General features: G+C 51.1%; 1 protein-coding gene across 1 annotated transcript in view; it reads right to left on the bottom strand.

Annotated features, from left to right (window-relative positions):
- Positions 1–128: 128 nt before the first annotated feature.
- HYDIN (HYDIN axonemal central pair apparatus protein) overlaps positions 129–21,535 on the bottom strand; it is a 164,642-nt gene continuing 143,235 nt past the window's right edge. The window contains exons 63-85 of the mRNA XM_085315270.1: positions 20,707–20,967; positions 19,972–20,114; positions 19,141–19,359; positions 18,446–18,606; positions 17,511–17,623; positions 15,705–15,951; positions 14,778–14,990; positions 13,950–14,088; positions 13,418–13,583; positions 12,455–12,602; positions 11,073–11,280; positions 10,596–10,817; positions 9,853–10,022; positions 8,839–9,037; positions 8,522–8,680; positions 7,158–7,438; positions 6,487–6,706; positions 5,240–5,452; positions 3,615–3,778; positions 3,158–3,308; positions 2,506–2,736; positions 1,338–1,562; positions 129–782 (exon numbers count right to left, since the gene is read on the bottom strand). Of these exons, the coding sequence (XP_085171396.1) occupies positions 294–782; positions 1,338–1,562; positions 2,506–2,736; positions 3,158–3,308; positions 3,615–3,778; positions 5,240–5,452; positions 6,487–6,706; positions 7,158–7,438; positions 8,522–8,680; positions 8,839–9,037; positions 9,853–10,022; positions 10,596–10,817; positions 11,073–11,280; positions 12,455–12,602; positions 13,418–13,583; positions 13,950–14,088; positions 14,778–14,990; positions 15,705–15,951; positions 17,511–17,623; positions 18,446–18,606; positions 19,141–19,359; positions 19,972–20,114; positions 20,707–20,967 (4,742 nt within the window). The 3' untranslated portion in view covers positions 129–293. The remainder of the gene's footprint in view (positions 783–1,337; positions 1,563–2,505; positions 2,737–3,157; positions 3,309–3,614; positions 3,779–5,239; positions 5,453–6,486; positions 6,707–7,157; positions 7,439–8,521; positions 8,681–8,838; positions 9,038–9,852; positions 10,023–10,595; positions 10,818–11,072; positions 11,281–12,454; positions 12,603–13,417; positions 13,584–13,949; positions 14,089–14,777; positions 14,991–15,704; positions 15,952–17,510; positions 17,624–18,445; positions 18,607–19,140; positions 19,360–19,971; positions 20,115–20,706; positions 20,968–21,535) is intronic.

Raw genomic sequence — 21,535 nt, 5'->3', positions numbered from 1 at the left:
CTTTATTCCAAACACCCCCCGTACAGGAGAGAAGGGCGAAGCGGGAGAGCGGCCGGCCTCTGCTCCGCAGAGGGGGCGAGGCCTGCCGCAGGGGCACCCGCTTGCCTTGCCGGGAAGGTCGGGGGGGGGGAAAAAGCTGGAGCCTCCTCGGCGCAGCCCCATCGTGCCCGGGTGCAGCCGGACGCGCCTGCGGCCACCAGGGCCCTCCAGGGCGGCGGGATCCGCGGCCCCCGCGCCGCTGGCGCTTCAGGGCTTCCCAAAATCCAGCTGCCCCCGAGGGCGCTGCCGGCAGSTCACTTCTCGGGGGTGATCCCCCGCAGGTAGTACACCCAGGAGACGTCCGCCCCCAGGCCGGCCGCCCGCGCGCAAGAGACGACCAGCTTGCTCGTGACGGGGGCCTTGCTGCCGGCCGGGCTGCCCTCAAACGAGACGGTGATGAAGATGTTTTTCTTAGAGCGCAAATTCTCGGTAGCCCTGACGGTGAACGCCGGGTTCTCCACGTCRTACCTGAAGGTCATGTGCTGCAGGAAGACGTTTTTGAAGGGGATGGAGGTGCTGCAGCCAGCCTTGATTTGGAAGGGGCCCTGCGGCTTGGGTGGGATGGAGAGGCCGAAGAGCGGGATGCTGTACTCGCCGCTGAGCGGGGAGGAGAGGAGCAGCGTCGCTCTGGATTCGCCCAGCTGGCAGGGCTCGTAGGTCACCTCCACACCCACCTCCGAGCCCCCCACGCAGGCAGGGGCCACGCTGATGGTTTTCTCTGTCTGGAAATCTGCGCAGTCACTCTGCAAGGGGGACAGAGGAGATGACRAGGGGTCTCAAAAGCAGACCCAGCCCTGGGGCCCGCAGCTCTGAGGGCAGAAACAGAAGCAGCCAGGTAGAGACCAAGGCTCCCTCACCTCACGCAGCACCCTGGCTGCGGTCACACTGTTCCCATTCCCAACCTCAGGTAAGCACCCGTAATGAATGGCCTTATGGACGCCCAAATGTTCCCACTAAGGACAATTCTGCACCCYAAACCTTGGCAGACCTTAAACCCTGGCCCTGGTAGTAACCCGAGGTCCAAGCTCCAAGAGACCTACAATAGCAGCTTCAACAAGGGCATCCAAAAAGGCCTATGAGGGAGGACAGYCCAGCTGGGGAGAGGATCAGCTTTGGTGGGAAGACCCTCATGCTTGTATGGCCACCATGGTTAGACTAGGTCAAGCTGGAGGGGCAGGATCCCTTGAAGGAGACTGGTAATGCCAGCAAGCTGAGCTGCCTCCCACCCCTGCTGCCCAGCAGGACTCTTTCTCTCCAGCAAGGGCCAGAGGGGAGCATGTAGGGTGGGCTGGGGGCACCTGCAGSACGTAGTCTGTCTTCTGCCGGACATAGTTAATGAATTTGGCAGTCATGGTCTGGTTAGAGCCCAGTGCGGTACAGAAGTAGAGTGGCTTCTCCGGCCTGCTTGCGGTGGCTTTCAGGTTCAGGTCATAGCAGAAAGAGCCCAAGTCATTGCTTTGGAGCACCAGGTGCCCAGTGCTCTCCCCAGTTTTCAAGGGCTGGTACTCAAAGACAAGATCAGCCTGTAAGGAACAGAAGGAAGAGCTGCTAGGTCAGGCAAAAAGGGGGAGGCAGGGACTGGGACAGGGGGAAGCAGGATGGCAGCCCACCACCCTCAGTTACTCCARTAAGCAGGGCAGAGCCATGCTGCAGCTAGGGGGAAATTTAGTGCAGGGATGGTCCCCAGAAGGCAAGAGCCCTCCAACACTACACCAGCAGCTTCCCACCCTGAAATACCATTCACCCATCGCCCCCACATTAGGAAGCTCAAATAGTTGTTCCCTTGTTTCGCCCACACACCGAGCCCCTAGCCCAACACCCCTCCAAGGAGCCTAATAGCTCTGCAGCCTTTGCCATCTGTCAAATTTGAGCTTCACAGAGGACAGGCTGGCATGCAGACATCCCAGCAGCTTCCTCGGGAAATCAAGGTGAAAGCTCCAACTCCAGACAACATGCTCCTGTGTTTTAGTAAGCTCTATAGTATTAGAGTAAGTTTTTTTATCTTTAGAGCTCATTTCCAGCTGTTCTCAGGAAGGCTGGTCAGCTCTAAAGGCAATGCTGGTGAGGCTGGCATAGGAGGACGGGAGAGCCCTGACTGACCCTGCACAGAGGCCCTGTCCCAAAAAGGAATGATCATAGATGATACAAGACAGCCGCATTTGGACGATGACCTGTGGAACACAGGTTGGTGTTTTTGCATATCACAGCGGTAGCATGGCAGACCCCAGCGCAGGGTAATTCCCACTGGGGATGTTCTCACATGCTTCTTCCCTTTCCACTGGGGTTTGATCCTGATTGTGTTAAATGTCTCCTTGGATCAAACCATTAGCAGGTGGCAACTGCTACCCTTGAAAAGCARCCCCATTGAGCATGGAGGGCACCACCTAACAAGCAGGACCCTCAAAGAGCACTTGCTCCCAGAAAGGTTGCACAGAGTGAAGAGTGTTGGACAAGCTTTGCACCTACCTCTGACAAAGCAGGAACAGTGAACAGTGGGGGAATGCTGATTTCAGGCACTTTGCAATCGGTAGCAAACGTCACTGGGATGGATAGAGGGTTGTTCACCCTGACAGATGAGGACACGCTCTCCCGAATAGGGGTGACCAGTTCAATAGTGCTGATGGGTCCTGAAGCAGTAGCCTTGAAAGTGGCCATATAGAACAAGTACTCCTCAGTCACCTCGTTGAGGAAGGTCACCTGAATCAGAGTGAAATGGAAACACAAGTCACTGTGCACATAAAAATACGCAGCAGAAGAGCCTCTAGCTCAGCATGCTTTCCCAAAGAATGGCTGTGAGCAGCCACCTAGGAAGAGTGCAAGACCAGGGCAAGCACGTGCAGTATTTCCACCTTGTATCCTCCTGGTTGCCAGCTGCTTTCAGCTCAGAAACATTCTGACCCAGATGTGCTTAACAGCTCTCAATGGATGTCCTCTCCCAGACCCTCCCTCAGACTAACAGCATGAGAGGTGTATGCAAAGTGCAGATRTCTCCAGTTTGGTATCCACCCGGGATCTACAATCCCACAGGTGGGCATGTAGAGATATGAAAGCAGATGCGTAGCTTCTCAGTGAGCAAGCAGCTCCGTGAAAGACTCTGCAGCCCAGTGTCCACATTTACCATTGTGCTAAATATCCCTTCTTTGTATGAAAGGAATGTGAGCTTGTAGTCCTTCTGAGTGAAGCCAGGCACATCAATGTATTCCAGCCCCTGCAGCACAGAACTGCTTTCCAGCTTTTCTGGTTTGAGTATGTCCACTACAACGACGAACCTGCAGGCGAGAGCATGAGGGAMAGGTCAACAGGACTTCCACAGGATACCATCACATGGAAGTACAACACAGCCCCTTTCATTTTCAGTGCCTGAGGGAACCAGCTCTGACCTACCCTGGAGAAGACCCCTCCAGATGGGTCTTTTTTTTAGGCAATACATGGTTAGTATTCCCAGACACCTCTGGCCAGAAATAGCCAAGGACAATATAAAGCTTGCTAGAAGGAGCTTCCAGGCAGAGAAAAGCCCTTCCTTGCACTGCTGGCAGGGATTGCTTGTGAGGTGAGACTTCCTGGCCCCGGCTCACCTCTGTGGTCTGTTCAGCCAGTTGGAGACAGGGATGAGCTCAGTGTAGGGAGTCCTGCACGGTACCTCTCGGAAAATAGACCCCGAACATTTTGGGGCCTCAGCAGTTCCCTGCAGGAGGTACTGCAAGCCTGTCCCATCTGGTAAGGGGAAGAAGATGGAGCCCTAGAGAGAAGGAATAAAGCTCATGAGCTCTCCTGCTTTCTGTCCAGACCTGCTGCTGACTCTCGAGCATACCTGGGCAGCCCCATACCTCAGAATGTCACTTGAGTGGCTTTGATCAGGTGGAGGCGATGGCAYGGTACCCGCTCAGGTTGGCATAGCCATAGAGAGCTGAGACAGCACGTCCAGGACAAAGCAAGGAAACACTGGCTCTGCTTTCAGCCCTGGCCGTAGAGGTGGTCTGGCCCACATGAGCTATATCCTAACACCCTTTTACCTGCCTGGCTAAGCTGGTTACATCAGCCACCAGCCCCGCTGCCCCCACAGGGACAGCGGTGCTAAGGAGGTGGCAGTCCTTGCTGAGCCCAACTGCCCTGATGTCAGAGCTGGCACTGTGCTGGCTCTGGCATCCCAGCTCGGTCGCCCTCTGCTCGAGCCCCAACATTATCACCCAGAGAGCAGCCTGTAGGCTTGCATGGCCTGTTTCCATCAGCCAGGGTGGACCATAAAAAGTATTTGCCTCAGCTGCCCACAGGTCACAGCCAAWTTCCCTCTATGGCACCTCCTCTGTCCCAGGATGGGTTGAAAACTGTGGGACTTAATRCAAGRCTGTGTATTAAAGAAATACGGAGCACAMACAACCCTACAGAACACAGAGCTGCTCAGCACCCTTGAGATTCAGCCCAGAGATCTCTGGYTTCCTGCTCTGGGCTCAATTCTGGCTTGCTATACAGTCAGCTGGAGCAGGGAAGGGGCAGGTATCTGACACCATCTCCAGTATCCCAGAACCGTTCTGGACTGACTCCCTTAATTTAGAGGCTGGTCTCTGGTCTGTCTCAGAAATAGTACCCATGCAAATAGTCGTGCCAGGCATCCTGTCTGCCCAGCCTGAGACCTGGAGGAAGAGCTCTTTCTGAATCCCCTCTGACAAAGATGATGTCAAGAGAGATAGCGGTGCCATCTCCCACTTGACAGTGTGCTCTCAGTAAAGGCTGCACCACCACRAGCAGGGCAGGCTGGCCCCTCTTGCTGTCTGCACACCGCAAAAGGACCCTAAGCAGCAACAGGGTACAGCAGGGCAGTGCTGGCCAAACTGGCTGAGCCCAGGGCTTAGGGAGCCTGTAGAGCCCTCGARGCTGAACACAAGGGTCTCCAAGCCTCCAGGGCTGCACAGGCAGGGACAAGAAGCTGCACAGAACAAAATGCACTTCTTGGAGCCTTGGACAACCTGGCTTTTTAAGTTAGCTCCTCCGATATATCTAGTCGTCAGTATTGACTTCTCACCTGCCCTTTCCCTATGCTGAGCTTGTAGCCACCAAGAAAACCAGCTTCCAGYGTCAGAGCACAGGATGATTCAGGTTGGAGGGGAGCTCTAAAGGTCATCCAGGCCAACCTTCTGCTCAAAGCAGGGTCAACTATGAGGCTCAAATTACRAAGTTGAGCATGCTGACCCAACTTATATACCTGATGTTTCTTGTTCTCAGAGGTCATGGTYAGAGGTTTGTAAGTGATCTCGTAGGGCTTGTTTTGTTGACTAGCATCTAGATGGAAAAATTCAGGCCCTTCCCAGTGTTGCCCCTCGATGACAGGTTGCATGGTCCAGGGCTCGTTGCTCGGGTTGGACAGGAGGATGGTCTGACTCTGCTTCTCACGCACGTCGCATGTGAAATTCAGCGTCTGCAATACAAGAGCACAGAGGCTGCTTGGTCTTATTGAGAAATCCTTCCTGTTCTCATGGGGCTGGTACCTCCTCACCCACTTGCAAAGATGTGGAAGGAAGAGAAGCAGAACCTGGAACTGGGCATAGAGCYGTGGGGCAGCCAGTCTGGTCTGAACATCTGCCCCAGCTGGAAAGGGAGCTCATGCTGCCCAGGGGGGCTGGGAAAGTTAGAAAGGGCTTGGACTGCCTCTATGTCAAGACCTGTAGCAGAGGGAAAATCTTCTTAGTCACACACAAAATTTTTAGTGCTAATCAATTTGTTCTTAAGAGAATGCCTYGAAGGAGATTAGAGAGGAATGAGTCTTTTGTCTGCTAGGTGAATGGGGCTGCAGCCTGACAAGGAGAAGAGGAGAAAGAAAATGGGGAGTCTTGGAAGAAAACCTCCCCTATGAGAGGACAGGTCTGCTTCTGGGGCTGGAGTCACACAGTTGGAGGTGTGTAAAGACCCCCACCACAGGCAGGCTGAAGAGCAGGCCTGTACTCTGTTTTGGGAGCRTGAGCCAACAGCTCCCAGCTGCTCCCCTCCTGCTATGCCTGCAAGGGCCAGGAGTTCTCCCTGCTGCATCCCTGCACCCCAGGAGCCAGATGCAGATCCTTTGCTCTCTCCTAGTGTTGAAAGAAAATGCTGTGCACTGCTGCAGCTCTCATGCCACRACAGGGAGGAAGAGTGTGCCTGTGGGTGCAGTATTGCACAARTATCTGGTAGCTCCATGAAGAGGATCTCAGAACAGTGTCACGGGGCATCACCGCAGCCAGGACAGCCAAGGTACTAGTTGGAGGAGCAGCACTTTTCAATGGGGAGGAAGAAAATGAAAGGGCTCCAAAATTTTGGAAATCCTGCCTGTTTTTTCGGCTCTCTGGGATATGGAGGCAGGATGACAGGCAGGGAGAGCCCATGCATGTACTTGGCCTTCTGCCCTTCCCTGTGAGAGACATGGTGTGGCTGGTGAGGTTGGTTGGGTAAGACTCTTCCTGACTCTGCTACCATTACCTCTTTAGTGGCTGGGACCTCCATGCAGCATCCTGCTAGTGTGAGCCGAAGTGGCTCACTGCCTTGGATGAAGCACTGCAGGCCATCGTACTGGATAGCCTGGCTTGACTTGGAGGGGTGGAAGGTCACAAGTAAGGGGATATCCATTCCTGGGGAGATGTAACCCCTTGTGGGGCTGATGGAGAAATCCGGCTTGAAGCTCTTGATGGCCCACTTAAACCTTACCAAGGAAAGAACAAYGACAGAAAGGAAGGATTAACAACTGGGAGGCTGCAAATGCAGTTTGCTGTCGTCTAAGGGCTTCAAGTTGGGCAGAACTCAGCTGCACCTATTTGAAAACAAGCATTTGGATGTAACTCCTTACTAAATCCCAGGGCTTGACTTCAAGGCCTCTGAGCAGGCCTGCAGCACTGGATGTCCCCCAGCACAGCGCGACTCCGGTGAGCCCAGGAGCATGCAGTGCAGCAGAACTGGCCAGTGGGCAAGCTGAGTGTCCTTTGCAAGGTTCTGCCAGCTGGCCCCAGCTTAAAGGCTSGTCCTTTTCAGCCTGCCACCTTGTCTCCAGGAGGATAAAGGAGATGGGAACAACTGTCTGGGCAGCCACAGCCCCATCCTGCCCCAGTCCTCATCTAAGTTCTCAGGCACCCAGGGAGGGCAGGGTTTTGCATTACTTGACTCCTATGTCGCCTGTGTTCTGCATGAGGATGCGTTGGCAAGTGCGGCTCTGCTGCAGCACCACTCCAAAGTTGATRTGTTCCCGGTCCAAGCTCACATCGATGCCCTGGCAGGAGCCCTGTACCATGAAGAGGAAGCGCACCAGGCCATGGCACTCCAACATTACTTCTTCACTGAATGGCAGGATGCGGTGCTTTGGGGAGAAGATCACCTCCACTTTACAGGTATCTCCTTTGGGCTTCAGACTTATTTCATYGGCGGGGTTCAAGCAGAGAACCTGCCCAAAGAAATGAATGGAGGCTACTTCATTTGGCAGCTCAGCTGTGAATCTTTCAGAGCTAGAGTTAGAGGAGATTTTTCCAATTCATTCCTGTTCTGTCCCCACCAACATTACTCCAATCTTGCTCAATCTTTGAGCTCAATCTAGGTAACAAATAGGTTCTCTTGTAAGATCTCCAAAYGGCCAAGGTGAACTGGACTGTGACTTCCACACATGTAAGCTCCAAGAGACCTGCAACTCTTTTGTCTTTATGTCTTTTGTCTAGTATGGTTYATCTCCCTTATGTGTCTAGAATATATGTCTGCAACATAATGTAGGGGTCTAAAACACATCAGAGGAATTATGCTTATTTCTCACTTCCGGTTGTTAAGAGAGTCCTGGCACCTACTTCAAGTGAGATGTTAACATTGCAAGCTTCTAGTGGTAGATCAGTAGCCTGGACAACACGCAATTGTAATTAACCATAATTGTACCACTCCAGTCCCATCCAGTGGCAAACATTACATAAAAAAAAYGAGCAACATACTTCTGCAGGTGAAAGGAGAAACTGAAGCTGAGAGTGATCATCTTCTCTATGGATCAATTAAAATGTATTCTGCTTTAACCCTTTGGGATCTTTGATCACTAGAACCCACAAGAGGGAAATTTATTGAGAAAAAGGCTTTGGGCTATTTTYGTATGAGAGAATATTGATAATATTGGACAGTGGAGGGCTGATCAGTGCTGCCTTTCTCTTACACACTGACTGCTATGTCCACAAACCTGGAAATCCGATCCTGGAGTATCTTGGCAATTTCAGTTCAATTAACAGGTAGTTCTGGAGATGTCCAGAGAAAGCTAAGGACACACAATCTGCCTGTACCCTAAGCAATCTGGGCCTGCTCCAGCCTGGAGCTTTACAGTCATTTTTATGCAGTGCTAAATCAGAGACAATAAGCCTTCATGAGTGAAGGAAAATGTTCATTTGGTTATAGCAGTGCGCTAGAGCTAAGCTAGCTCCTGYCCAGAGGAACTCACAGCTACCTGCAGACATCCCTATAGGTACAGTAAAGTGTTCTCCACTGAAGGAAAAGGCCTTACCCCAGCTTCTTGCAACTCTGGCATGGTGTACATGAAATTGAGTTTAAAAGTGAGAGGAGCAGCACTGTTGTTTGCTATGGTGACAAGCTTCTTCACTGTCTGTCCAATGGAGAGGGCTCCTAACTTCACCACTTTGCTTTGCGGTTCCACAACATCAACCTGAGGCAGAAGAGATCAGTATGAAGTAAAAGGAAAGAGGACTTGGGTGGCAGAGGACCAAAACACGGCAGGTTGGGGAAGAGAGATGAAGAAAATGAGAGAGAAAGCCATGCTGGCTTGCTGAGACCTGGAGTTTTAGGATCGGGGTTTTGTCTCACCTTCATTTCTGCGCCCCTTCCTCGGACCTCAATAGTCTGTTGGGAAAGACCATTGATTTCAAAAGGGACAAGCTCATGGTAAGACATGGCCTCTCTGGGATAGAACGTGATGGGCACCTCCACCGTCCCTCCTGGGGATAGCACGTAGCCCGGGAAGTCCACCTCCAGGTGTGCGGTGCTGGTGAACAAGCAGTTCAAGCTGGGAGAAAGCACAGCAAAGAGGAACACAGGCGTCACAAGGTTGTGTGCTCAGCAGGCAACATCAGGGCTACCTGTGGCTCTTCATTCCGCTTTTGCTGCATCCTCAGGCTGCCATCCACAAGTATCATCAGTGCCCACCGGCTATGTGCAGGGGTCTGTTTATCGTGGGAGCCAGCCATCTTCAGCTCAGCAAACAAGGGGAAATAGTCTAAACAGCTCCCTTGTGAGAATAGCACTCAAGGAGAAGAGAATACAGGCAAAATTAAAGACTCAAATCAGCCTGAGTCAGCAGTTAGGGCATGAAGGAGGTTAGTAGTGTTATGTACTAGTGTAAACCATCTCATAACCTCATAGATGGTGCCTCCCTGCTGCTAGGCAGGATGCCCATGCTCACCATGTAGGACGGGATAGGGAGACCTGTGCTGAACTGCCTGCTCTGCAGTAGCCTTCCTGAATATCTTAGCCAGGCTGTTCTGGGCCTTGCTAAACCTCAGAGGACCAGAGAGCAGAGCAGTCCAGCCTGCTTGGCTTGCCTGTGCTGGCAGACCCTGTCTTGTTAAACAGCCAAAATAGTAGGGTGGGCACACAGGTGGGGAGGACTGACATGGCTGGCTGCAGTCCTCACCAGCTCTGCAGGTCTGTCTACTGCAAGGAGTCAGTGATGGCGCTGTCACTCCAGTGAGTGTCAGGGCAGGTAGTCAGAATATGGCCCTGCTTCCTYGCCTGCAGTACAGGCTAAGAACCCTGCTCACCAGGAGGGCACAGGCCAGTCATGTGCTGAGCAGGAGCTGAAGCAGTGAGCAGAAGGCCTACCTGACATCCTTGTCTGCCTTGTTAGTGATGACGAGGGTCTGCTGGGCAGGCAGCATCCCGGCATGGTAGACAAAGCACGCCCCAAAATTGAGTTTGGTGAAGGAGAAGTGGACAGTGGGCACCACCACGGTAGCCAGCAACGCACAGATGAACGTAGGGCCCCTGCTGATCTGGGGTAGGGAGAAAAGACAGCATGAGCCAAGTGAAGAGGTGGGAACCGTACCTGGAGCAGGAACTGTACACTGGAGATGGCTGAGGAAGGGGATGGGGGACTGCTGGCTGCAGTGACAGTAAGGGCAAGAAGCTGCCAAAGGACCCAAGAACGGAAACAGAAAGTGRAAGGCTTGGGCTGAAGGAGTAAGGTTTTAGGAGAGTCATGGCCCTGCTTTGTACAGGTGCCTGGAGCTGCTATTGAGCAGTGCGGTCACATGCCGGCAGGGCCTCTGTGAGCTGTGGGACTTGGCTCAGCAGAGAGGAACAGGCCTATCCCAATGCACATCTAGGGTCCTTCCCTAATTAGTGACAGAGAGGACCTGGGGGAAATGTCCTGCCTCAAGAGCAAATGGCCTGGGTCAGCACTTGTTACGGTGCTCAGTTCAGGAGCTGTCAGGCTCTTCAGCTGGGTGGCAGGAGCCTCTCCGCCAACAGCTCTTTAGTGATGGAGCTAATGCCTRTCTGTGTGCTCCTGTGGCCAACTGGCATGTAGGAAAGGAGGTCTCAYCTACTGAACGCTGGCCCCTCACCTGCAGCGTCAGCTCTACGTTCTTTACAGAGCATATCTTCCGTGGGTGGAAAGTCAGCAGAGTCTCTGCTTTCCCCTCAGCCTCCACRGTGCCCATCTGAGGGGTAATGGTAAGGAACTGTTTCCGTGCTGGAGGGCCACTAAGTTCCCAGGAGAAGGTGAAGCTCAACTTTCCAGTATTGCTAATGGTGAAGATGTTTTGAATGTTTTCATTTAACTCCACCTGTGGAAAGAAGGCAGTGGGGACTAGGGGTTACCGCACCTGGAAAGCGCCAGCCAGCACAGCAAGTGCTCCTTCCTAGTGCTCTCTGGGATCTTCTACAGTCAGCTAATAACTCACTCCTGAGACTAGATTATACACATAAATGAGGAAAAAAAATGTTCCCTCTTGTTCAAGTGTATTTGCAAAGCTTCTGGTTAGGGCCCAATCTTGCAGGGCTCCTTGTGGCAACTGGTTCAGGAAACCACTGCCACTCACCTTCTTGAAGTCAATGATGTTGATCTCCTGTGCACTGAGCTCAGCAACACAGCCATCGCTGTCCTCAAATCTGACAGACACATTCATGCTATAGGCAGTAGCCTTGATATTCAAGGAGAGGGGCTGGGGCTTCCTCTTGACATCACATATGAGGTTGAAGACCACCTCTCCTTCTAGTATTGGTATGAGGAAGATTGTAATGGGACACCTGGGGAGAGAAGACCATTACTGCTCCATTCACTGCTTCTTATAGCTTTCTTGGCCCCACATTGTGTGGTCCACAGAACAGCAGCTGTGCAACAGCTAGGGTCGAACATTAGGAACTGGGAGAAACCAGGGGCAGTTTCACCCTGAGATTCCTCTTTTATCCTGAACACATAGTAAAGCACTCCCAGAGACCTCCAATCTCACCTTTATGTGACAGGTAGGGTAGCTTTCTGCAAGAAGGGTAACATCCTTTTTGCAGAGAGGCAACATCCAGCTTCCCTGGCAGTTGGCAGTGTAATGGTGGCTCCGCTGGACTGTCTCTTTATAATTTCTGTGGGGATCCTGGGTATGTTATCAAACAATATCAAACTGCAGAGGCTTAAGGAGTTCGGGCTTGTTGGATGAACCACACTAACTGATGCAGGTGYTCTCTTATCCTGCACCCAGTGTCAAGCCAAAACGCAGAAGCTTTTTAGCCACAACAAAGCTCCCTAGAGCTAATGTTCTCTCTTTACACCCCAGCAGGCTATGAGCAGGCACTGGGACATGCACRGTGCATCAGCAGGTGAGCTGGTGACTGGTTATGCTGCTCTACCTCAACCATATTTTATCACATGTCATAGCTGCAGTTTACAAGAAAAGAGCATGAATTTGCTGACAGCTGATCCTGCAAAACACAGCTAGTGATAAAAGCCTTGTAAACTGGTTGCTTTCCTTACTCATGGGCTTAAATGCTCCCTGCAGTGCTGCTTGCATGCCTTGCTGCTCTCCATGTCTTTGCATAGAACATGTGTGATGGCCCCTGTCACCAACAGGAACACAGGAAAGAGAGGACAGCTTGCACACTTAGGGCTGCTGGCTCAGGGGATCACAGGGTTCTAACACAAAAACAAAGGACAGATTTTGTCATCAGAATCTGAAGATCCAACCCTGAATTTCTCCAGGAAGGGGGCCTAGAAGACTGGATTACCCATACACAGCCATTTTACRGAGACAGTAGCAGTCTAACTGTGTCCCCCTTTTGGGAAAGGATTAAACAAGGCACACGTCTGCTATTGCTGCGAGTCCCCTGGTGACTGCAGGGGGGAGACCCACAAAAGCAAAATCGCCAGTGCAATGTTTGGCACTTGGGAATCTGGCTGTGAGCCAASAGCGGTGCCTGTGAGCCCCGATACCTTGAAAGGGGTGCGATGGAGCCTTCCAGGGGCTCTACTTTCAGGTAGGCATTGCATCCCTCTGGGAAGAGAGAATTTTCTCTGAAAGCAAAGCTGAAAGCCTCTTTCTCGCTGTTGATCATGTAGATTGTCTGGTACATCTCATGCCCTGGGATAAAGACAGAGCAATAGCTGAAACCTTTAGTTTTTCTGGCAACTAGGCCACCATTGCACAATATGCTCCTGCCTGCCAGCTGAACCAAGTGAGCAATTTGCACTGAAGAGCATTGCCCACAGAATGGCACATTCAGGACGTGGACACACCACCTGTGATGGTGGCCTGCCTGCTGGGAGTAGCTCCATCACCYCTGGCTGTGCACTCTGAGCTGAAATCCAACTCCCCCTGCTTTCCCTGAGCACCCACCAGCCACCACTGGATAAGCAAACAGTAGAATCTGAGATGTTTTAAAAGATAATTCAAAGAAATTGTCCTCAAAAGGCCTACCCCCAACATAGTTCTGCCCCTACAAGAAGGAAGACACTGCATAGCCGGTCAGCATCCCACAGGGCTGGTGTGTTATGATATTCTTCAAGTGAAGGTGTTTGGTGGCAGAGGAAAGACAACAATCTTCAAGGATATCACTTCCAGGAGAAGGCAGACCCCATTTCTGAGATCCCCTCCTCACATGCTTTGGACACCAGAGAAGTGAAGTGGGGGCTCTGCCAGGCTGAGGCTCCCAGGCACATGCACTTCTGACCTCACCAGGATTCCCTGCCCTCTCCCCAACACTTCTCCTGGAAACAGCCCCAACTACCCACCTTCCTCCCTTCCCCTCCTCTCCCTCATACCCCTGGGTGGTGACTGATCTGCTCACAAGAGCTTGTTTCCTCTTCCAGCTTCCTCTTTGGTGCCTGCCAGAATAACAGGACTGCTGGGGCCCTGGAGCAGTATGTACCCTGCAAGGCTCCCACTGTAGTACTCACCGACTAAAAGCGAGCGGAAGTTCAGGTGGGATCTGTCCAGAGACACTAGTGGGTCAGTGGCATTGCCCACCAGCAGGAACGGGATTGAAACACTCTGCTCAGGGATTGTAAAAACCCAGAAGGATTCTGTGATGTCCAGGTGCTGAGGGATGAATTCAAACTTGATCTGGGGGAGAAAGAGGCAAATGAAGAACAGTTGCTGCCCATGGCAGGGGTAAGGAGAGGGGGCAATACCATACAGAAACCCAGGAAAAGCTCCACCTTATATTGCCCATGTGCTGCCAGCTCTGAGAGCAATTCCGACTTCACCAGGATCCCCTGCCCTTGTGCCACTTACAGCCCAAACACATCAGACATGAGGCACAGCAAGAGAAGAGGTTTTGTATTCTGCCAAGTCATTACTCTGTGTCAAAGCTTTCTTCAGGACCTTGGCTAAAGCAAGCCCTGGGATGCCTCAGGAAGTGTAGACACAGTTGGTATCAGATTGGCACACACATGAACCAGACCCACCTTCTTCATTTTTTGCACCCACCTCTGCTTTCTTCTCTGGCTGGATCTGACCTTTCTCTGTGAGGCAGGAGAAAGCTGGCTGTTCTCTTGGTGCTTCGGGGTCTTGGCAAGTCCACTGGAAGGAATACGTGGAACTAGTTGGGTTCATAAGCAGGAAGGCCCTGGATACACAAAGCAGAAACGACTTCTAAGGTGGGACTGAGATGTTAATGACTATCCTGCAGCAGACATCAGGCACTGCCAGTGCTGGACACAATCTGGACAGGGTTGTTGGGTATGGGCAGACAACACTGGGAACATGGATGTTTCATCTGCTTCTTGCGGGCCCTGTTTGTCCCCTGGCTGGATACAGGTGGTAGCTACCAAAAAAGGAATTAAGTAGGGTGTAGTAGAACTCTTTCACCTAAAAACAGTAAGATCAAGTGAATGCAGTAAAATGAAGTCTGAAGAGACTCTTTTGGGAGATGGCATTTGCTGTTATGGTTGCAGCTTTCACCTACACTGCCTGACTGGTATCTCGAAGGATCAAGAACGCCCCAAGAACACCTTCCAAGGGACAAAGGATGTACTGGCAACAAAGCTGGGGATATGGGTCCTCTCAGACTGACCCATGCCTAGCAGGAAACACTGCAAGCTGCTCTTTTTGAAGGAAGAGACAGAGAGCAGAAGTGGCCAGTTAGTCTTTACTGACCAGCTTGTTCCAGCCCCAAAACAGGCTGGTGGGCAAGTGTCAATAGATTACAGGCAAGGTACAGACATATTGTGGGGCCTGGAAGAGGGGCTAGAGAGGTCTCTAATTAAGGAGTTTGACCAGGCAACCACTGACAGGAGAAACCATGTTGGTACCTACCTGCTGTTCCTGCTACACACTCCAACTGCTGAAAACTCAATCACTCTTGTGTTACGATCTAACGTTGTCCCCTTAGGTCCCCGCAAGTCTGGGTTGCGTCTGTTTGCAGTGATGTAGTCAGAGTCTTCCAATTCAAAGTGGCAATGTGGCAGCAGGCTCTTTCCCCTCACAACCACTTCTGGGCCCTTCTGATTTGGCTTCAGGTTAGGAATACTAGGAAGAAAGAGATCGGTATTAGCCAGGCTAACACTTCCAGACAGCCAGCTGCTTATGTGTTTCCTTATAAAGCAAGCAGCATTGCATTCTCTCTCATAAAAACATTGATCAACAAACCAAACAAGCACATTCTCTACCACACAGGCAGCAGAGGTGAAATGGCAGAAACAGATTGTTATGTATCTAGAGACCAAAAGCAGCATGTAGGTTTCTGTGTAGACAAGGAGACTGTGCTGGTCAGATAAGGAGGAACACCTAGGGACTAGCTGACCCCTTGACAACCTTCCTGGATCTCTCAATTCAGATTTTGTGACCTCTGGGCAACCTTGTACACTTCTCCAAAAGCCAGTGTCCAAAGATCTAACCCTTGTTGGGCTGGATGGATTCCCCAAAGCTGTCCAAAGATGATGCTAGTCACAGCACTCCATTGATATGGCACAGAAGAGAGTCAAGAGTTACTTTCCATCCCCCCAGAAAAAGGCTTGGTAAGAATCCCCCAAAGGAGGTTAATATTTCATAAAATGTCTTTTCCCAGTGTCTCTGTACCAGCTTCTACCAAACCAGATGATCCTCTCTCTTCGCTCCTGTGTGTTGGTTGTTTCTGCTGGCTCTTTCCAGGTCTGCATTCCCACCCACCCCAATCACAGGCAGTATCATGACTGTCCACAAGCACTGTGAGTCAAAAAGTGACTAGGCCTGGATATTTCTTACCTGCAGAGCATGCAGCTCTGAAACTCCCCCACATCCACTGGAGAGAATTTCATCTGGAAGACCTGCTCCTGACCAGCAGGGATAGTGCCGTTGCAGGGCTCTACAGCAAATTGCGGAGTGACGTTGATGGTACTCGGAGAGGAGCATGGAGAGGAGGAGACATGCTCCAGAGTGCAGCCCAACTGGCTGGAACAGCAGCTGGCCTGGAGTTTCACAGAGGCCTCACAAGTGGAGGAGTGGAAATCCCCTGTGGTGAGGAACAAGTTAGTGGGACATCTTTCAAGAAGGAAACTCTATTCTCAACACCTTTCCCTCCTGCTTCAGAGGAAGGGAAGGAAAGCTGGGATGCACCTGGCCTAAAGCCATTGGCAAAGAAACCAAAAGCTTTCAGCAGGATTTCCCCAGAAGAATGGCGAGAGCTGTCAGTTCTCTTTCTGCTTTTCCTCTCTCACTGCTTACTAAATCCTAATCCTAGAAAGTCTTAGGGATAGATGGAAAAGCGAGGACTCTCTGTGCGAGACGCTTGGATAAGGGCCAAGAAGGTCTGTCTATGTTAGTAAATTAAATGAGCTCACGGTTGAAGCAGCTGGCTACAGTCTACTAAAACTCTCTCCATCTCCAGAACTGGGTGGCTAGAAGCAAACTTCTCTCAGGGAATGGTTCCTGACCAGCGTTAACTCCCAAACCATGTCCAGAAACTGCTGGGGGAGTATCAATTGGCTTGGGTCAAAACTGTGCCAACTAACAGCACAGAGGAGCATCCAGGAAAATTCCTGGGTACTGTTTCATGTCCCGGTACAGCCAGCCTCAGCGCTTAGGGACAGTGCTAAGTCCTGGTCCTCTATTGCTTACAGAACTGAATTTAGGTTATTGTGCATGGTGGAGAAAAGGGCTCATGGGAAAGCACTGCTCTGTCCTTCACACCCTCTTCTTCCTTTCTCTTTATCAGACTCTTCTGACAACCAGACAGCAAACAACGCAGCCAAATGCTCCAGCTTCAGTATACATGTGCCTTCTGCCAGGGACAGGCCAACACAAGAACCCACTGGGGAGGGAGCTCAGGGCTGGGCTGGGCTCTTCCTTCTTGACCCAGCAGGTCAAGAAGGATGTCAAGATACCTGTGCCAGGAAGCGCGAGGCATGACAGACCTCCTCATACCTATTTCTGCTAAGATGTCTTAGAGACACAGCCATGTCTCTCTTCAGGAAACCACCCTGCTCCATGTGCTCAGACATAACCACACTACTGCGAGTTTAGTGAGTCACTCCCCAGCTACTGAGCTCTGGTAGCTGCCTGTAAGCGAGGTCTCAGCCTCTAGCAAGCACTGCTGTGCTTGAGTCAGGAAGGTTAATTTTAGGCAGTGACTTTGCATTTGCACTGGACCGAGGAACTGCGTGCAGACAGTGACTGCAAGCCAGCTGATGCATAGTAACTCATTACAACATCGTGGCTCTCTGTCTTGATTTTCCTGGTCTCTGAGACTTCCCAGACAGATGCCCTGATGGTCTCTTTCAGGTCTTGATCTACCACATGGCTCTGCCCTGAGCTAAGTTTGAGCTCAGACTGGTTCTGCTCCTGTGCAGAGTGCAAGCATCAGAGTGAGCAAACAACTGCCTAAAAGGGAGAGAGGGACAAGGAGAAAGTCTTCAACTGCAGTTTAGATGATGATGATGATGCTAGAGGCCTGGATAACTGAGAAGAGGCAATTCTCACTCTGGTGTGAAGTGTCTGGTCTTTTCCCTGAGTTCTCAGCAGCTGACTGAAATCCCAGGCTACCTCAGGTAGCACACAGAGACAGTGCCTTACCTTCAGGACTGGTCAGAAGCAGTTCTCCACTATAGCTGACTGCTTTTTTATCCTCCACATCTGCCATCCAGGTGTATTCTAGGGCCACATTCCCTGTATTGGACAGGTGGAAACTACAAAACAACAGAGCAGAAGGAGAATAAAAGAAGAAAAGAAAAATCCCCTATAAATGCTAAGCAAGTAGAGAAACAGCAGTGTAAGGTGAGCTCCTTCCCCTTTGGGAAAGGACGTACTCCTCAGCATAAACAGCGGTACTGTGTCCAAATTGCTGCCCTGGGCTGCCTGGAGACACAGTATTTACATGTTTCGAAGCTAAGAAGGAGGGTCCAGACATGCTGCCATAGGGCTTATTCCCCCCTCAATTTAACATTATTTTTACTGCAAASCTCTCCTCAGGCAGATAAACTCAGGAAACGTGCAATGAGGGCAAAAACGTTGTTGTTCTCAGAGAAAGAGGCTGGCAGAATTGGACCCCTCCTGACACATCTAGGGCGTGCTTGGCTTTGTGTGCCTTGTGCACCCCAGCAGCCATCTGGGACTTGGAGAGGGAAAAATGATAAATGATTTGTTTAAAGGGAAGAACAGCAGGTGAGACTGGAGATRAAGTCCTAGAAGGGATTCCAGTCCACATGGAAGAGATCTACAGGCCCCTGTTTTGCTTCAGGTTGTGTGTGGAAGCTGAGACCTCAGACCTAGCAGGCAGCAACACCTGGTCCAAGGCTAATCAGCCTGTTGGAAGTCAGGAGTTTATTAAATGGCCCAGCAATGACGTCAGTGTGAATCTTCTGCTGGCACAGAAGTGTGGGTAGAGGGAAGAGCAGTGGCCACTGGAAAGTGCAGTGCAGCTCTAGGGGAGCAAACACTGGCTGCGTTAACAGTCTCCTGGGACAAAGGCAGTTCCCACTCGTTGGTCGTGCCTGGCCTCCGTTACTCACGTGAAAGTCCTTGTCTGGAAGAGCATGGTCTCCTTGAACTGAATCATTTCCATATCCAGCTTGAACTCAGCRTAATCAACGACAGCACTGAGGCGAAGCTCCACCTCGCGGCTGCTCCCTTCCAGGACAGTGTGAGCTGGCTCTGGGTCCGTCTCAATCACCTCCAAACAGAACACAGAAGAGCCACTGAGTAGAGCCAGACTGGGCAAGACATCAGTTGGGTCAGGTACAGGAAGGTAGGAAGGACTGGTCCCATTTATTTCCCTGGAAGGAAGACAAAATCTGACCATTCCTCCGCAGCATTCATTCCTCCGTCTTGACCAAATCTATGGGGAAGTATGAACCATGATGATGACTGGGAATACACCTGTGACCAGGTGTCAGTCCCTGTGCTTCAGTCTTGGAGAGTATCTGATCTTTTTCCTGTCCCCACCTCTCCCCTAGATCCATCAGGCCTTTAAACTAGGGCTGAGCTGCCTGACTGAAGCATTTCTTGTAGAAAGACTTTGCCTCTTGATATATGTTGGGTCATCATGTATCCAGCTCTCCCTGAAAATGCACTGCTGGTTAAACTCACTGATGGATTAAATTTCAGGAGGAAACAAGACCTGCTTAGCCAGCAGAGAAGGTGGCTGGCTGCCATGGGCAGCTCTTTTCTTGTAACCTACATCAGCGTTTGCTATCTTGCTTCTTACCTTCTTCTTGACAGGCCACTTGGTTGGCTGGCCCCTCGTGGCATCTACCCACTTGACAGTGTGCAAGCGGTCATCCCAGTCGGGAACCTGGTCTGCTGGCAGCTGGAAGGTGATCTTAGCCACCTTACACTTCACAGGGTGCATTTTGAAGGTGACTGCAACATCTGATTTCAAGGTCACTGTGATGTCCTTAGCACAGCCAGCATGGAGGTGTCCCACCTACAGAGGACCAGAGAGACAAGACCAAACTGGAATCACTGGCAAGGACATGACTGGCAGCAGACGGATTGATACAACGAGCAACTTTGCCAGAAATTTTGCATTTTGCTATGTATTTATCTAAGGTAAATTCAGAATCTCCATCATCTATATTTATTTACAATCTGGACAAAGCTGGTCTTTGCTCCCCAAAATATCCCCTGAACCAATAGGAGGAAGCATATGTAGGGACTGGACTAAGGAAGTATCACAGAATCACAGAATGGCTGATGTTGAAAGGGACCTCTGCAGATCATCTAGTCCGACCCCCCTGCTCAAGCAGGGTCACCTACAGCATGTTGGACAGGATCGCATCCAGGTGGGTTTTGAAGAATATCTGCAGTAACCAGGGTTCAGTGGAGAAATGTACAAACAAATGACTCTGTCTCCCATAACGAGGAGTATTTTCTGTGGGATTGGCAGCCCTGTCCCTACAAAGCTCTGAGCCTGGCAAAGCCAGAGAGTGCTCTCACGTGTGGCATTGAAACAGGCCCTCACCCCTACGTGCTAGCTCCAGGGAACCAGCCTGGCAGTGTTTGGGCAGTGGGAAAAGGCAGAGCTCTCCACACTAACCTGGGGGGAGAAGTGAAATGGGGTGCTTGCCAGCCACTCGAACCGCATCGCCTCCACGTTGCTGTGATTGGTGATTGTGAAGGTCGCCTGGTAGGGTGTCCCAATGTGACAACCCCCAAACTGGATGTGATCCACTCTGGCAGCTGTTAAGAATGAAAGCAAGGGATCTCAGAGTGCAACGATGTCTGTCTGTGCCCCTCACACGTACAGACTCGTGCACATCTCATTCCTTTCCTAGCCCCAAGCCTTCCTCCCTCTGGAAGATGCAGTTCTTCATCCTCCCTCTGTCCTTCACAGAGGTACACACTGACACATCCTTAAACACGTGGCTGTCTCTATGCAGAGGGACATGCATTACAGCATGCACTGTATCTCTGCGCATAGCAGGCTCACTCATGGACTGCCAGAGTCAGGTGGGTGACAACACAGCCCCGGTTATGTATAGAACATGCATTTTCACATACGGTCTTCATCTCCCTAGGATACTATGGGCTGACAGACTTCCTGTATCCCTTTCAGAGATACTCAGTTGAATGCCGATATCTGTGACCGTTCTTTGCTAGCCTACATGCTTTTCCCTTGACAAAGGATCTTCTGCCCTGTTTTCTCAGAAGTGTGGCTACTCTGCAGGATYTATCCACTGATGCTGGACCACACCTGCACTGGCACAGGGCAAACAAACATGTATTTTCCTCTTCCTTGCTCCATCCATCTTGACAGTGTCTCCTCTCTTACCCTCAATTATGTCTTCCTCCAGATTCGCCTCTGTGTTCTCCTCATTGTTGTCTGCAACTAGTCCATGGATGTTATCTAGTGTGAAGTCATCCTGGTAGCCTTCACCCACCAGCAAAATGTTGGTCTCCTCATAAGGGTTATCCACTATGGACAGGCGTATCTTCCCCTCCACATGTTGGATCAGATTGGGTTTGAAAAGCACATCGAACTCTGCTGATTCCCCATTATGCAGGACCAGGGAAGTGGCGTGAGGCTTCCTCCCTGCAGAGCAACGGAAGTCAGGGACAAGCGATACAGCCACACAGAAGAAATATTCCCATGGGGTATAAGACAGAAAATATGTTGAAGCCCAGCTGTCTCTAAACCCAGGTTCTCCCAGCAATGACTCTGGACTCTCCTTCTRTATTCACAAGACTATGTTTTAACTTCAGGTTAACCCTACAGTCTTACTCAGGCTGCCTCCAGCCAGCTCCTGCCATACGTAAAGTTGAGCCAAACAATGTTTTCAGCTAGCGAGGGGCTCAATGGCTGCCTCCATTCAGGCTGGCAACACCCCCCACATAGTGATGAACCCAGATAGTCCATTCAAGTGGTTATAGTCTCCCGAGGCTTTCCCACAACTCACCCCATGGTGTCCAAAAGAACAGAAAAACTCTCTACAACTCATTAGGAAGAAACCCTGGAGCAACAYAACTCCCTGCAATGCAAGAAGTCCACATGGAAATCCAGGGTGCAGACAGCTCCAGAGAGGACACCATAAAACTAACATATGGTTGCTCCTGCCCAGGTCTGGCCAAACTGAAACACACATCTGTGGCACCTAGGCACA

The sequence above is a fragment of the Rhea americana genome, unplaced genomic scaffold (assembly GCF_003343005.1).
Source record: "Rhea americana isolate MKP2758 unplaced genomic scaffold, rheAme1 scaffold_425, whole genome shotgun sequence".
In the NCBI taxonomy this organism is placed as follows: domain Eukaryota; kingdom Metazoa; phylum Chordata; class Aves; order Rheiformes; family Rheidae; genus Rhea; species Rhea americana.
This window is presented reverse-complemented; position numbering and strand designations above follow the sequence as displayed.